The 16,342-nt window shown below is 43.4% G+C and overlaps 1 protein-coding gene across 4 annotated transcripts in view; it reads left to right on the forward strand.

Annotated features, from left to right (window-relative positions):
• Positions 1 to 16,342, forward strand: part of ANK3 (ankyrin 3) — a 679,472-nt gene that overhangs the window by 567,790 nt on the left and 95,340 nt on the right. For 2 of the 4 annotated variants that reach the window (XM_057734352.1, XM_057734350.1), the window contains one exon: positions 13,903 to 14,026. In XM_057734352.1, the coding sequence (XP_057590335.1) occupies positions 13,903 to 14,026 (124 nt within the window). Of the gene's footprint in view, positions 1 to 6,414; positions 6,469 to 11,973; positions 12,624 to 13,902; positions 14,027 to 16,342 lie in introns of those variants that run through there. The other 2 variants (XM_057734351.1, XM_057734353.1) reach the window with 2 other exon arrangements.

A 16,342-nucleotide genomic window follows, 5' to 3' on the forward strand; every position in this document is an offset into this window, starting at 1 on the left:
CCATGGGAGCAGAGCTGTGTTCATCACCGTCATAGCACGTCGCCCACATGCGTAGACGTCCTCGCTGGGGAGGGGCCGGCGTGCAGCCACACATTTACCTGTGTCTCTGCACCCCACCCCCCAGGACTCCATATAAATGAACACTCGCAACATCACAAACACGGTACTTACTGTGTCTTGAGCCCTTTCTGTGCGCGAGGTGTTAAGCGCCATACATTTCACGCAGGGTCATTCAAGCCTCACAGGGACCCTCTAAGGTAGTGCCGTTGGCATTCCCCGTTGTAGAGAGGTGAGAGACCAGTTCCAGCAACGTTAAGAAGCTCAGTCAAGGTCACGTATACTCAAATCCCTGTCTCTAATTGCTAACCTCCATGGTGCCTGGTAATTTAGGTAAGAGCCCCTTGACAACTGGATTATTGTAAGTTTTTTTTTATTTTTTGGGGGGTACACCAAGTTCAATCATCTGTTTTTTATACACATATCCCCGGATTATTGTAAGTTTTAAATGAGTTAATGTATAAAGTTTAGCCCAGAGATCTCAGTGAATGTTAGTTACAAGGCACCTTATCTTGCTTAATTTTCTCAAAGTAGTTGGAGAGCATTTTTGGTACTATCATGACTCCTAGTTAACCTTTAGTCCTAATTCAAAGACCTAATTTAAAGTTTTCTTAGCCCTCATTTACAGTAAGGGATCCAAGGCTCAAAGAATTTAAGATCTTTGTTCGGGGTCACATAGCCAAGGAAACTGGAATTTGAATTTAGTTTTTTTGACTTTCAGTGAGATCCTGTAAGAGAACAGATGAATGTGACAAGGAAATTCAAAAGAAGGGGAGGTGACTAAAGGCCTCAAGAAAGATGCATTTTATGGAATAGACAGAATGTGGACAAGCAGAAGTTTAGGGGGCAGGGAGAAGGGTGGGGACTGGAAAGAAGTGTTCCAAGTTCAAGGTCAAAGTGTCAGAGACAGGAAGCAGAAGACCCCGCAGAAGAGTTCAGCATGAGGCAGGGTAGCCGGGCACTGGCCTGGGCCAGGACCCCAGGGCAGGGCACAGAGAGGAAGGGAAATCTCTGGGCACATTGATGTTTGAGAGGAAGAGGAGTACCAGAGATACGGAGAGGGAGTGATGAATAACAGAAGGAGAAAACCAGAAGAGTGAGTTGTAGTGGACGCTGCAGGAGAAACTTCCCTGGGAAGGTCCTGTCCGATGCACACAGGCCATTTGGGAATCCCCGGTGACCTCAGCAGCTGTCACATCCTTGACCTCGTGGATACAGACCCGGAATAAGTAGTTCTCATGTAGTATGTTTTTTTCCCCCCAAGAAGCTGTGACAGATGAGAAGCTGAAGCAGCCTGTATAGCAGGAATGGGAATAGGAATCGTTGAAGAGCTGACAGGGAATTATCATGTTTACTGACGAAGGACAACAGGTGCTTTTTTCATTTGCCCGAAATGAATTGTAATTTTGAGTATGGTTTCCTCACCACCCTCACTTCTTTCAGTCCCTGCCCATCTACCCAGAAAGTCTGAGCTGCTTTGTGGGAAAGTGGGGGTCTCACCTGGCCACCCCTACCCCCACCCCCACACTGGGATTCATACTGCAGAGAGAGGAGGACGTGGAGGGTGATGCCAGGGAACGTCAGCGCCAAGAATGATTGGCCAGGGGAAGGCAGGGTGGTGGTCAGAGGGCCCGGAACAGGGAGGGTCAGAGAACCAGGGGAAGATGCCACACCCAGAAAGGGGTGGTCCGAACACCGGGGCCGGAAGCACACTGAGGGTGAGAACTGACAACAGGCCCAGCCTCTTTGTACCTTGCATGTGCACACCTTGTAGGTAGAGGTGGGGGATAGAAAACAAACCAGTAACAGTTATTTGTTGCCCTGCATCGTGAAAAGCAGTTTGGGTGTGAGAGTGGGAAGAGGCCAGATTCTTGCCCACAACGTGTACCTGATGCGGGCACAGCTTTATATCTGGAGGCAGTGAGCATCTCCCTGTTTTGCCACATGGTCCTTATACATCCAGGTGATGAGCCTTGCAAGACTAGTGAGGTCCGGATACGGGGTTGAGTCTAGACAAATAGTTAAGAAAGGTTGAACAGAAGGAACCAATCGGCACGACACGGCCACCTTGAATTTAGTAACTTAATTTCTCTGTAAATAAGAACCATTTTAGTGCCTGATTTCACAGGGCTAGTTTGTGGCTAGAAGTTTATTCACTGTCTAGTATCCTTTAAAAGTGGCGTTGGTTTTAGATAATGAGAACAGTGCAAGTAACCTCTCTACCTGCATTCTGTCTTTCTTTGGTGTCCATTTGGCCAAGTCAGTGTAACATCTAATCTTACTTAGGTGACTGAGGGTAATTTCTGGATTAGGGTTAAGGAGTTTTGATAAAAATAGGAAAAAATTACAGTGTCTGTCCCAACATTGTCTTTTTCTGGCTCTTCACAGGAAAGACATAGAATTCTTTTTCCTTTCTGGGATGGGTTTGTTTATTAACTCAACCAAGATCACAGGGGATGTTTTTCATTGCTACATCTGGAAAGGTGCCAACACTGAGTCATGAGTGCTTACTTTAGAAGCTATATCTAGCCTGGATTAAGGAATAGTAAACTGCCATACAGTTTTTTAAAAGAGGTACATCTAGCCACAAAGAACAGAATAATGTTTAAGAGAAAAGAGTCAAATAGACTTTGTACTCTTAAAAAAAAAAGATCAGCCTGAGCAGAAAAGTCATTTGTTCAGTGGGATAACGTCAACCTGTTCTTGTCGTTGTTTAAGAGATGTACAAACTTTGCTATTTAAGCCGGATTCCTTTTTGGCCACCTATGAAGCCAGGATCATCCCAGCACCTGGAGTCAGAGAAAGAAAGAAAGAAGACAGTGGGTGGCCTTCCTGTGAGAGATACACAAATCCCTTAAAATGACACGCACTTTTTTTTTTCTTAATAAATTTTATTTATTTTTTATTTATTTATTTATTGGCTGCGTTGGGTCTTCGTTGCTGTGCACGGGCTTTCTCTAGTTGCGGAGAGCAGGGGCTACTCCTCATTGTGGTACATGGGCTTCTCATTGCTGTGGCTTCTCTTGTTGTGGAGCACGGGCTTCAGTAGTTGTGGCACGTGGGCTCAACAGTTGTGGCTCATGGGCTCTAGAGCGCAGGCTCAATAGTTGTGGTGCACGGCCTTAGTTGCTCCGTGGTGGGTGGGATCTTCCCAGACCAGGGCTCAAACCCGTGTCCCCTGCATTGGCAGGCAGATTCTTAACCATTTTGCCACCAGGGAAGCCGAACACACACTTCTTAAGACCACCTGTATCACTCATTGCTCATCTAACCATTGTCTCAACTTACCCCATTGTGCTCACATCTTTTGAGAAGGAAAGCAAGAAAACAATATATTCCAGAACTTACTTTCTGTTTTGAAAGGACAACCACTGCTGCTAGGAGATGCTGGAAAGCAAAGGGTTGAAGGGAAGGACCCAGCATCTGCTCCTTCCTGATAGAGGTGGCAGAGAGGGAGAGGAGGAGGCAGGAGAGAGCTCACTCCATTCTTTACCTTGGGCTTGGTCAGCCTCGCCCTGAGCCTCCCTCTATCCTGGAAGATAAAAGAGTCCCGAGCATCCCTGGGTCCTCCAGCCCGACTGAGAAGTGCCCATGCCACACACGGGGACCTCGGGAAGTGGGTGGCACAACCCCTCCATTGTCCACACAACATCTCCTTCCTTTTATCACTCTCTCAGAATCGGCACAGGAGTCCTCGCTTAATATAAGCTCTTCCTCCAAACTGCAAAACAAAGGCTGAAATGCGTGCAGATCTGGAATCTAAATAACTTTCCCCTTATTTATTGTGTGACTCTAGGTTAGAATTAGTCTTTCAGAACTTAAGTTTGGGAATTCCCTGGTTGTCCAGCGGTTAGGACTCCACGCTTCCACTGCAGGGGGCATGGGTTTGATCCCTGGCTGGGGAACTAAGATTCCATAAGCCCCTCAGCACAGCCAAAAAAAAAAAAAAGGAACTAAAGTTTAAGTGGATCAGTGTCCTCATACTGATCCACTTCCCTCCTATTCCTGCTTCCTTGCTCTTCTGAGAATGCAAATATCAGGGGATTGAGGAAAAAGACGTGAGCAAATAGAGTTATTTGGATTCTTCATGATGAAAATTTACTGTCTGAACATTAGGGGAGCCAGACATCTTATTATCAAGTTTTGAATTGGTGGAAAAGATTTTCTGTTCAGAATTATCTGGATTTTTATGTCCCTTATTCGAACCTTCAAAAAAATAAAATAGGCCGAGTTTTATTTGTCTTTGTCTCTAAAGGGGTTAATAATACCATGGAGTTGCTGAGAGGATGAAAAGAAATAACATACATGTAAAGCATTTAGATTAGTGACCAGCAAATAGTAGGTGCTCAATAAAAAAAATCCCCCCCCCCCTTTTTTCTTTAAATCAAATGGATATGGCTAACTATGTATCCCCGTTCGTGCTATAGGATTAGAATTAGACCAGGAGAGCACGAGAGGAAGAGAGAGCGCTTTGAGAGTCTGTCTTCAGTTTAAACAGAAACAAAAATAGTGTGGGCCAAAAAAGTCATTGCATTGTCACCCACTGATGGGTTTATGTTGCTGGTCACTTGGATGGCAATTGTTAGTCTATAATCTAATTTCAAGGGCCCTAAAAATCTGATCCAACTAGCCCATTTCCTACAACTCAGCTGCCTGTGACTTTAGTAAAGCCAGCTGCTTGCCGGATCTCCAGCATTCCTGTTCTGTCTCTTGGGGCTGTGTCCTGTGGCCTGGGCTGGCCAACTTCCCGTTTCCACCCTTCTCTCCCTGCCTTTACTCACACACCCTTCATTCAGTGTCTACCAGATCTACAGTCCAGTGTGCTGCCCTCTTCCTTCGTGCTCTTGTAATACTTTGTAATACCTCTTGTAATACTTCTTGCACACCTTCTGTCCTGGTGGCGTGGTAGGGAAGAGCCTGGGCTCTGCAACCGGACCCCATAGGTTCTAGTCCAGGCTCCACCACTAACTAGACGTTTGAGTTTTGAAAAATAACTCTGAATTTGTTTTCTTCATCTATGAACTGGCAGTATAGTACCTGCTTCACAGAGTTGAGGATGGAGACGTGCAAGTACAGTGCTCAGCACACACAGTGTGTGGCACACACAAAGCATGACATCGGTCGGAAGCAGCAGGAGTGGGAGTACAGTATTTATATCATTGTTTGTGGCTTGGTCTCAGCTTCTTTACTAGAGACTAAATGCCTCAAAGGCAGTAGTTGGCTTTACTCCTTTTTTTTTTTTAAACATCTTTTTTTTGTTTGTTTTTTTCAAGATTTTAAAATTTATTTATCTTATTGGCTGTGTTGGGTCCTTGCTGTGCACAGGCTTTCTCTAGTTGCGGCGAGGCACGCGGGGGCTACGCTTCATTGCCATGTGCGGGCTCTTCATTTTGGTGTCTTCCCTTGTTGCAGAGCATGGGCTCCAGGTGCACGGGCTTCAGTAGTTGTGGCACACGGGGCTCAGTGGTTGTGGCTCATGGGCTGTAGAGCATAGTCTCAACAGTTGTGGCGCACGGGCTTAGTCTCTCTGCGGCATGTGGGATCCTCCCGGAGCAGGGATCAAACCTGTGTCTCCTGCATTGGCAGGCGGATTCTTAACCACTGCACCACCAGGGAAGTCCCTTCACTCCTAACATAGGTCCTAGCCTAGTGCTCCACTGTCTCACCCACTTAAAGAGAGGTGTGAAGTCACCTGGAGGCTTGTTATCCATGCAGAATCCTGGGGCCTACCCTAGACCTATGGAATCAGTGTCTTCATTTTCACAAGGTCCCCGGCTGATAAAATATATACCTTGAAATTTGAGAAACACTGCACTCATTCCTTGAATTCACTTGCTGAAGCTGATATTTTAATTATGCTAGTAACAGCCAGTAGGAAAAGAGACACTGAATTCTGTAGAATCAATGCTGCCATTAGATCACTTTCATTTGTAAGGATCCTTTAGGCCAGTGGTGTTCTCAAAGTGTGGTCCCTGGACCAGCAGCATCGGACTTACTTGGGATCGTGTGAGAAATGTAAGTTTTCAGGTGATTCTAATGCATCCTCCAGGTTGAGAACCATTGCTTTAGAACATTGGGAAGCTACCAGAAGTACCACATTAATAATGTGCATCCCCTCCTTACTGCCTTCTTATTTCATTTCTTCTCTTCCTTTCTCTTTAAAGAGGCAAGTACACTTGAATATCCTATTGTTTCCTCTCTATGTTTGCCGGTGCACATACACATCTTAATATCTACCTGACAGACCAACGTATTTTCAAATACCTCTTCTGGTGTATGGAACACACAGCCTGTATGACTTATCTGCAATCCCTGTATTGTGTTTTGTTTTGTTAATTTTATTCATTTTTTGAATAGGTGATAGATGCACATGGTATAAAATTCCCAAGGTACAAGAGTTTACAGTGAAAAGTAAGTCTCCCTCCTTCTTGCTCCAGTGATAGAGTTCCTTTCTCCAAGGGCAATCACTGACCTTTCATCGCACACATTTATTGAGCACCTACTACATGCCAGGCATTGTTCTGGGCACTGGATATAGAATGAAACAGACAAAAATCCCTGCCTTTGTGGTACTGACATTTTGGTTACCAATTTCTTGTTGTATTTGTTCAATAGCATAGAGTTTGGCAGTAGTTAAAAGTAGGGCTCTGTAGTCAAACTAAATGATTTTGAATCCAGTTTTCCTCATGTTCTAAATAATCTTAGCTATTTATTCTACCACTGTGAGCTGGGTTTTCTTTATCTTGAAGTGGAGATAACAATTCTATTCTACAAAGTTGTTATGAGAATTACATGAGATAATACTTATAAACCACCGAACAGTGCCTAGAGCATAGTAAATGCTCAATAAATACAGGTGTTGATTATAATGATGTAGTCTCATTCTATTATTCTATAACGTAGACTAGAAATGGCTAAAAGATTTATTTTCCTAGTAGTTTACATTTCCTTTCTTTGCTATGTGATGATCAAAAAAATTACTTTTTTTCAGAACAAGCACAGTAAATTTGTGTTATCAATTCTGATCATTAGCTGCTTGTCAATAAGACTATTTACTGAGTTCTATGAAGTAATCAACTCCTAAAAAAAATCACTAGAGCATAGAGACTGTGTTCCTCTTTATTCTTTTTAATCTAGCTTTTTAAAAAATCCCATGTAATTTGGAGATTTTCTGCTATTTCATTTGGAGGTGTTTTGTACCATTATTTTTCAGCTTTATAATGTTACAAAATACATTCCTTGGGGAGTTTCTGTATTTCACATCAGAAGGATTAAACACTTCTGAGCAAAGTTTCTGACAATATAATTTGATATAGTTACCTTAAGGAACATTCTTTGTGATTCTAGTCTCCAGCCAGATGGGAAAACAACTTTCAACCCCTGGAAAAGCAACAAAAGTATTCCTCCGTGTTGGTCTTAAGATGGAAAAGATTAGAAGAAAAAAAAAGGGGGGGAAGAGAGAAGAAAAGAACTCCTAGGGCATGAAAACGCTTAAATATGAAGCCAAGAACTGTTTCATTTACTCAGCATAAAAAAATCATTAGTGGGGGACTGCCCTGGTAGTCCAGTGGTTAAGACTCTGTGCTTCCACGGCAGGGCGGGGGATGGGGTGGGGTGGGGGGTGGGGGTGGGCGGGCAGGGGGCGCAGGTTCGATCCCTAGTCAGGGAACCAAGATCCTGCAAGACGCAGCCAAAAAAAAAAAAAAAATCATTGGTGGGCATCATGAAAGATTGCAGATTGCAAGGAAGCTGGGTTAGGTATATTCCCTCCTGGATTCACACTGGACCAGTGAGTTGGGTTCTGAAAGGGAATGAGGCACAGCCATGTGACCGACTGCAGTCCTGATAACCATTTAATGTGTTCTCTTGCTCTCCTTTGTCCCTGGTTCTACTTTGTGTGATTTCCCGGTAGACAGAGTGTACGGATCTTTTCAAGGTTGGTGGTAGCACCGAAAACCTCTTCTCTGAACCTCGCCATCACAGGACTGGGAGGAGGGGATAGCTAGGACATGGACAGGAAATGCCTCTGAGCAGCTTTTATCATCTGGGGGATGGTGGGGTTCAGGTAGATTTGGGGTGTTTTGTGCTCTGCTTTAAACGTTTTCCAGCCTTTGGTATTTTATTGTCAGAAATGGGTTAACAACAAGAACATCAGTGCTCATAATTTTGAAGGGCGTAAAGTCCCTTCCAAATAGGTGAGGCCTCCCCTGGTGGCACTTACCTGCTCCCAGACCGTGTCTACACTGATCGTATAATGCACTGCGGGGCTCCCTCTGATTGATCAGGGCTGCATTAGGCCACCAGCGTGTGACTGCTTTGCCTTACCTTTGGGCCTTGTCATTTCTCACTGCCCTCTGTTCCCACTACTTATTACTCGTAAACTCAGGGTTAATTGATCATTTCCCATGGTTGTGTGAGTTAACGGGGCTCAGCTGGGTTCTGGAGATCTTTCAGGAGTTTACAGTCAGTTAGCAGCTAAGGTGGGAGGAACATGGCCGGGTGTTCAGTGTGGTGTCATCATCGTTCAAGGGTCTGTCACCTCTGCTGGGACGGCTGGAACAGCTGAGAGCTGACTGGCACCTCTCTCCATATGGCTACCTTGACTTTCTTTATACCTTTACATGAGGTGGCCTCATGGTAGTCAACTTTCTTGCCTTGGGGTTGACTTCCCCTTTGGAACAAGTGCTCCAAAGAGACTCGGGCAGAAACTGCAAGGTGTCTTTGAACTCAAAGTCCAAAGTCACGTAAAATCACTTCCCCTGCATTTTGTTGTTTAAAACTTGAGCCAGCTCAGACTTAAACAAGGGCAGTAGACGAGGCATGGATACAAGGAGACTTGGTTCATTGGATAGGGTAGAGAGGGCATTTCTAAATGCTAGCTACCACGCCCTCTTTGCCAGAAAATAGTCAGATCTATCTTCAACACAACGGTTATGCCACTGCACCAAACACTTCTAGGAAACGTAAACCCACATAAGTACTTAGTAAGTGAAAATGCGTGGGTTTTGGTAATACGTATATTTTAACTAACTATATCAGATATTGTACGAGTGCTCATTCATAGAATTCTTACTTCTTGTTGGCTTGTACACATTTGTACCTGTTGGTCAGAAGGCGCTACTAATCAAAATATTTTTGGATTATAGAATGGATTAGAGGCAGTTAATAAGATACTCAGTACAGTTCACCTCATTCCTTTCTAATCTTTGGTATATTAGTGTGTTGTACTCTACACTAATTACAAAATATTTTGTTTATTGAAGTGAGAGTTAGTTGTATTAATATTATTCATCCATTCATTCAACCAGCAGGTATTTGTTGAGTACCTGTGATGAACCTGGCTCCGTATTAGGCAACACAGAGCAGGGATGCTTAGTGCTACGGTTGGATTTTGCCCTGAGCGTTATCAATAGTAGCATTTTAAATGCTAATTATATGAGTTCATGCATTCAGGTGTTTGAGCACTAAAGAAAGCTGTGTTACTGAACCATCCTAACAGTGCTGACGGAACCCTTTCTTTGGGCATTATTTCATTTACTTCCCCCAAGAGGTCTTAGCATAGAGGCAGAGTTGTTATCCCAGTTTGGTAGAGCCTGAAACTGGCTCCGAGTAAACAGTATCCGAAAGGTCACCTAATCAGTAAGTGATGAAGCTTGAATTTGAATCCAGGGCACCTACTGTGCAAAATTGCATTAAAATAACACCATTGCCTTGATTTCTAAATTCCATGCCTTATAAGAAATGTTTTCACCATTCTAAAATGGTAAATGCATAATTACGTAATTACTATTACTTAATGGTCATAAGACTTTAATTAATCTTTGGCCAAATGTATGGACAGCTCGCATCCCCATCCCAACTCTGGGCTTCTTTTGGTTTCGTAGTGACCATTTCTGAAGTCTAAGAAGGACATGTAGAAAAAAAAACACAAACTTAATTTTTTCGCACTTTTACTGTATACCAGTTATCAAGCTTGGCATGCCAAAAGAGTACAAAGTTGCCATGGCATGTAGATGGGAAAAGAGCAAAACCACCAGCCTCTTTAATAAAAGCAGTCATTCCAAAAATATTGATGGGGCACTTACAATATGGCGGGCCCAGGAAAAATATTTTTTTTTTTTTTTTGGTTGTGTTGGGTCCTTGTTGCCACACCCAGACTTTTTCTAGTTGTGGCGAACAGGAGCTAGGCTTCATTGCAGTGTGCGGGCTTCTCACTGCAGTGGCTTCTTTTGTTGTGGAGCACGGGCTCTAGGTGCATGGGCTTCAGTAGTTGTGGCACATGGGCTCAGTAGTTGTGGCATGCAGGCTCTAGAGTGCAGGCTCAGTAGTTGTGGTGCACGGGCTTAGCTGCTTTGCAGCATGTGGAATCTTCCCGGACCAGGGATCGAACCCATATGCCCTGCACTGGTAGGCATTTTCTTAACCACTGCGCCACCAGGGAAGTCCAAATTTGGGTTCTTGATTTGCAGTTCTCATTCTTCCATGGGAGAGATCAAGCAGATGTTTTTCCTGCCAATACACTCTGATAAGGGAAACCCACGTGAGGGACACCTAACTTAGGACGATGCATAGAAGATGGGAGGGGTTCTAGAAAGAGTCAGAGATTGGAGAAATTAGGTGAAGAAGAGGGATAAAGGTTCCATCCAGGGAGTACACCCTATGTAGTGGTTCAAAATCTGAAGATTTTCAGGAATTCTAGGGACTAAAAGAATTCTGTATAACAGAAGGGCAAGATGGGTGTGGAGGAGTGGCCAGAGAGAAGCTGGCCAAGAGTCTGAGGAAGGAACCTTTCTTTGCAGGTCTTGTTAGGAAGCTTGACTGAGCAACTGTCTTGAATCAGGCTTTGCTAAGTAGTTTGGATTTTAAGTGTGGATGTGGAAAACAGATTAACATTCAGACATTTTCTCCATTTTAATCATGACTTCCCCTTCCATTCTTTACAGAGTTGGAAATGATTTTTTTTTATTATGTTTCTATTATTATTTGGGAAATATTTCTCCATATGAACCAGGCATTATAAATGCCTTCCCTTCTCCTTCTGGGTGTTTACAGTGTTGGTTACAGCCAGGTGGATCAAATTAAAGCACCAGGTGTCATATCGTCTGAATAGTAGATGTCGTTATTTATGTACTGATCCAGGAACAACAGATCTGTGCCCTACCTCATCAGTTCTACAGATTCACATTTCTGTATATGTAGGTAAGAATGCAAGAGGTAGATGCACTATATGAACTGCAGACCACTTCCTTCAAGATAATGTCAAAACCCTTGACCCTTTCTAGCCTGATGCTCCAGCTCTTCTGAGAAAAAGCAATTGAAATTGCCTCTCCCATGTCCCCAGATGGAGAGTGCAGAAATCCCGCTAGTTTTTCCCTCCACTGCCAACAGAAACAGGGTGGAGCAGCTGGGAAGGGAGGCCAGGAGCCCCAGGGAGAGGGAAACAGTGGAACAGCGCCCTGACAGGAGCGCCTCCTGAGCTGCCTCCAGCCCCTCGCCGCCAAGACCCCCTCAGCCAACCCCCGGCTCCCTCCGCCTCTCACCCTCTCCAGGGACCCCTCAAGGAGGGAGGACCAGTTAGTGACTTGGATCCTATCAAAGGGTTGAAAGAGCTTGTGCTGAAGATAGAACATCCACTCCGTATCCCCAGCTTCTCTCACTTCTCTTTTCCTCCAACCCTGGATCAAAGGCAGCGGTGATGAGCTTGTTCTCCAGCGCTTCTTAGAGAGTTCTGGGAATCACAGCCGCTTCCCTCTGCCCTACAGTTTCCCAACCTCAACCAGAGGGCAGGTCCTCCTCCCTCCCTCCCTCCCTCTCTTTTTTTTTTCCCCCTCCTTCCACCTGACAGGGACCATAAATAACCCAGGCTCCTGATGTTCCCAGCTAAGAACAAAGTTAAAGTTTGCCTGCAGCTCTCTGCCACTCCCTGCCTGGGCCACTTCTTTGTTTTCTTCTCCAGTTTCCTCTCTACCTGGGTTGACAGTCTCTTCCTTCAGGTTGAAGAAGAGTTGCCTCCGAATTAAATGCAGTGGCTCAGTCGCTGGCTCTCCCTCGATTTCAGGCTGTCTCGGCTGCCCGGTTAGGCACCGGCCATTGGTATCAAATTACCGAAAGTCTACACTGGAGCAGTCCTCATATTTACATACAAATAACTCAGGGGCTTGCATTTATGTCACCATTCGGTCCTGCTAGAGGCTTTCCAGAGGAGTTTTTAATCCAATCAGAAGGAGTTTTAAAAGGATGTCTGCGGAGTGATCAAGAAGGATCTTGATCTCAATGAAATGTAGCCAGATTTGGTGGTGGTTTTTTTTTTTTTTTTTCATCTGAAATATTGAAAATCTTCGAACACCGATGAGTAGAAAAAGATGTGTAATTCCTCAGTTGCTGGCACGGAGACAAAGATGATGAGAGGAACTCCGAGGTGGTGCTGAAGACGGTGGATCCAACCCAGGGATTGGTTTGTTTGGGCTGATTTGGAGGTAGAGTCTAAAATCACTGCTTCAGGGATTCCTGGAAACATCAGGAAAAATTTGATCAGCCCAGCCTGGTGGAAATGGCTTTCCCACAGAGTAAGATCTTTCTTAAAGTCGTACTTGGTGTGTGCTGTTTTTGTTTCCTATGCAGTGAATGTGCAAATAGCCCAGCTGTAAATAGTTACTTAAAATAATCTCTTGGTACCAGGTAGCTGGGTAGCTGCGGAAAGTTGATCTGTTTAGTTTTTACACTTGCAAAAACGGTAGCTGATAGTGTATTTTTAGACTTGATTGGTAGTTTAGAAGCTGAGCTCTTGTGGTTTCCTGAGTTTAAATGAATGGAAATTATAAACGGTGCAGAATGGAGGATTGGGAAATAGAGCTGGAGTGGGTGAGATCGCTGACCTTTGAGAAAACATTGCATATACGCCTTTGAGATCCTGCTCGGCCAGCCACGCTTGTATCCAGTAGAACAAGAGTCGTAAAAAGGAGATGGGGTTTGCCTGTTTGTGAAAGGAACTTTTCCACAGCCTGTGCTACATTTTGAGAAGGATGGGAAATGTCCCAGAGGGCAAAAGGCATCTGGAAAACCTGCCCTGTCACCCCTGGAATGTGGTTTTTTTCCCGTGTGAGGTCATGTTATGCATGTGCGGCTAGTAAAAGTATTTTACGCCATTAACTCTTTGTTCAAGAGTAGTTTATATCTTTCCAACCGCTGAAGCCCCCGTTTGATCTCTGTTGAAGGTAGAGCTGCTTTCCGGGCAGGATTCAAGCACTGGGGCAACTGGACTGAGCTGTTAATTTGATAGATTTCGAAACAGTTCCACATAGGTGTGTTTCAGGGCTCCCCAGTTGAGCAGTTATAGTTCATGTTAAATAACCTGCTAGTTTTTTACAGAAACCCCAAATGGAAATCTTGGGTGTGAGAAGACCATTTAAAATAAAGTCGGTTCCCTTCTCACATATAATTTGCAGAACAGCAATGAAGAGATGCCCCTTATTTTGCAATCCAGGTCCATTCAGACAAGCTGCCCTCATCATGGTTGGGCCAGGAAAACTCCAGCTGACATATGAGATCGACCTTTCTAGTCAGCTGGGGCTCGAGGAGGGGAGAAGGAAACACGGAAGTGTTTTCAAATTGGTACCTAATGCCAGGAGCTCTTCTGCTGCTTAAATTCACTCTTGAAATGATGAACTAACCTCTACTTACACTTTTTCCTTCTTAACGGCAGTTACAAATATGATCCAGGGGATGGGGGGAAATGAACATGAGAACATGGGTGACTGGCTGATGACCAGAGGAGCAGTTTTCTCCCCAACAGACACACTTTCAAAAGTGAAGCTTCTGATCTGGCCTTGCTTTGTACATCCGCAGGTGAAGATGCAATGACAGGCGACACAGACAAGTATCTTGGGCCACAAGACCTGAAGGAACTGGGCGACGATTCTCTGCCCGCAGAGGGCTACATGGGCTTTAGTCTGGGGGCCCGTTCTGCCAGGTATTTTATCGTTGCTCTTTCCTCACAGTTAATTTAAAACAACCATGATGTATCACAAACCGAGATCATTTTCATTTTTCACATTTTCCCCAAATGTGTTCTTTGGATGAGGATGTGAATTTGGTGAAATGTACACATGCTCTGCTACTTTCTTTTGTGGTTTTCGGTCCTGAATTTTATGTGATTGAACGTGTTAATCGTTTGTTCTCCCCCCCCCCCCCCCCCCCCCCCGACCTGGCAGTCATGCTTCAAGCATAATCGCTTAAAAAGCTCACTGACAAAACGGGGAGAACCAATCTGGGTCACATGTTTTAAAATTATGTTTTGTTCCATAGTGAAAAAAATCCTATTTTCCAATAAGTTAGAAATATTTGTGTTGCTATTCTTTCTTCGTGACTGAAAGAACAATTTATGATTGAGACTTAAAAAGCATTCTTGGGAAAAAAATTACATATTGTTTATTGGAATTGTCTGCCAACTGAGTATCTCTTCGAAAACTATGCCGTTAGTTTGTTTAGAGCGGACATGTTAAGGGTGAAACGATGACTTCACCAAAAGTCACAGGCAGGAATGGCAGCAAATTCAGCGCTGAAAACTGAAGCATACAGCTCCTGTATGTGGAAGACCTTGGCTCCAGCCTGACTCTGGTTGAAAGAAACAGAACCTTGTCCAGAATTTGGGGACTTCTGTGCCCTGGTTGGTTGAACAGCATGTTTGCTGACAGTCAAGTGATTTTAAAGCTAATAATTAAACCTGCTAAGCTAGAGCCCTGGGGACATTTTCCTATAGTTGAAGGATCTGTTGTGAAAAGTTTCATTGTCTGATAGTAAATGGCACGTCCCACAAAGTAAACCTGGGAGTTTATTCTCAGGGTCGTTGATGTGGCCAGTTTAGACACTGAATTGATTTTTCTTTGAGTTGATTTTTTTTTAATAGGATTTGGAACCCCATGTAACTTACTAGAATTTTGGCTTTATACACATATTTATAAAAGGCCTTAAAATCTTATTGTAGCAGGTGTCATTAATAGGAAGGGGAAAATAAGTTTTTAAAAACATGTCATGTTTCAGGTAGTCACAGATAAGTTACAACTGGAAATATGCAGACTCTTAAGGGACCTCAAGGGAAAATTCTCTTTAGAGATGTCATAGCTTTCGTAATCCACTAATTAGCTGATTCTCTTCCTCTGATAATATGTAAAAACTACATTTCATGACTCAATCATTTGTATATAGGGAATTGTAGCAGCTGACCTCCAGGGAGAGATGAAACCAGAATATTGTCTCTTATAAATTTTTCACAAGACAGTTCTGAGGCTTTCATACTTCTAATTTGAATTGCACCATTATTATTTGTTGCTATTATATGTAACTCATTTTTTTACATTGGCAAGTGATGTTATGCTCAGAGGCAAATAACAAAAATCTATAAAGCTGATGTTTTTTAAAGTACTGTTAGAGTATTACCAAATATAATATTCTGAGTGTAACATTTAAAAACGAATACATTAAATGTGTAACTCATTCAACCATAACATTTTTTTCTTTTTTCCCTGTCTGATTTTTTTGCTTTCTACTTCTCCTGTTTTTTCTAAAAATACTTAAAAATAGTCCCAAGATCAGGTAAGAAGATACGGCACTTTGACCGCGTTTCTCTGCCCTCCCCTGATTCATTTTGTCATCTTTATTTTCTCCAGTATTGTGCTGTGCTGTGCTGTGCTGCCACGTGCTTTTTCTTTTTTATTTCTCTGCTCAGCTTTAGAAAATAAGCAAGTAACTAAATGTATGACACGTAATGATACTTATGCAATGTTGACTGAATACGTGAGGAATTTATTTCCCTTAACAAAGTTGTATAGTGCATGAAGTCACTGGAGAAATTGCACTGGGTCTAAAGGAAGACTCTTGGTTGGAAGGGCTGTTTGTTTGCTGGGTGCTGTTTTGAGTTGTGCCAGGTAAAGTATTACAACTGCCGAATTGTGAGGCGTGTGTTTTTCTGACACTCCCTCTGTGTAACACTTAGGGTATCCTGATGGCTGCAAATAATATCGCTGACCTCAGTTAAAACCAATTTAGTACTTTCCAGACCCCCATGGAAATAATCTCTCATTTTAGTAGCTGAAAATAGCAATACTTCGATATAGTAAGAATTCAGTGTGAAGCTTGATGCCTTTAATTGGCTCCATCTGCCTAATGTAAATTGGTCAGGATTGGAATTATGTCAAATGACATTATGTGAAATGCTTTTCCATTGGTAGCTCCCAGTTCTAGGCTCTGTTCTTTCGTTGGCACTCCTACATAAGTTAAAAGAAAGAAA

The sequence above is a fragment of the Hippopotamus amphibius genome, chromosome 5 (assembly GCF_030028045.1).
Source record: "Hippopotamus amphibius kiboko isolate mHipAmp2 chromosome 5, mHipAmp2.hap2, whole genome shotgun sequence".
Taxonomy (NCBI): Eukaryota; Metazoa; Chordata; class Mammalia; order Artiodactyla; family Hippopotamidae; genus Hippopotamus; species Hippopotamus amphibius.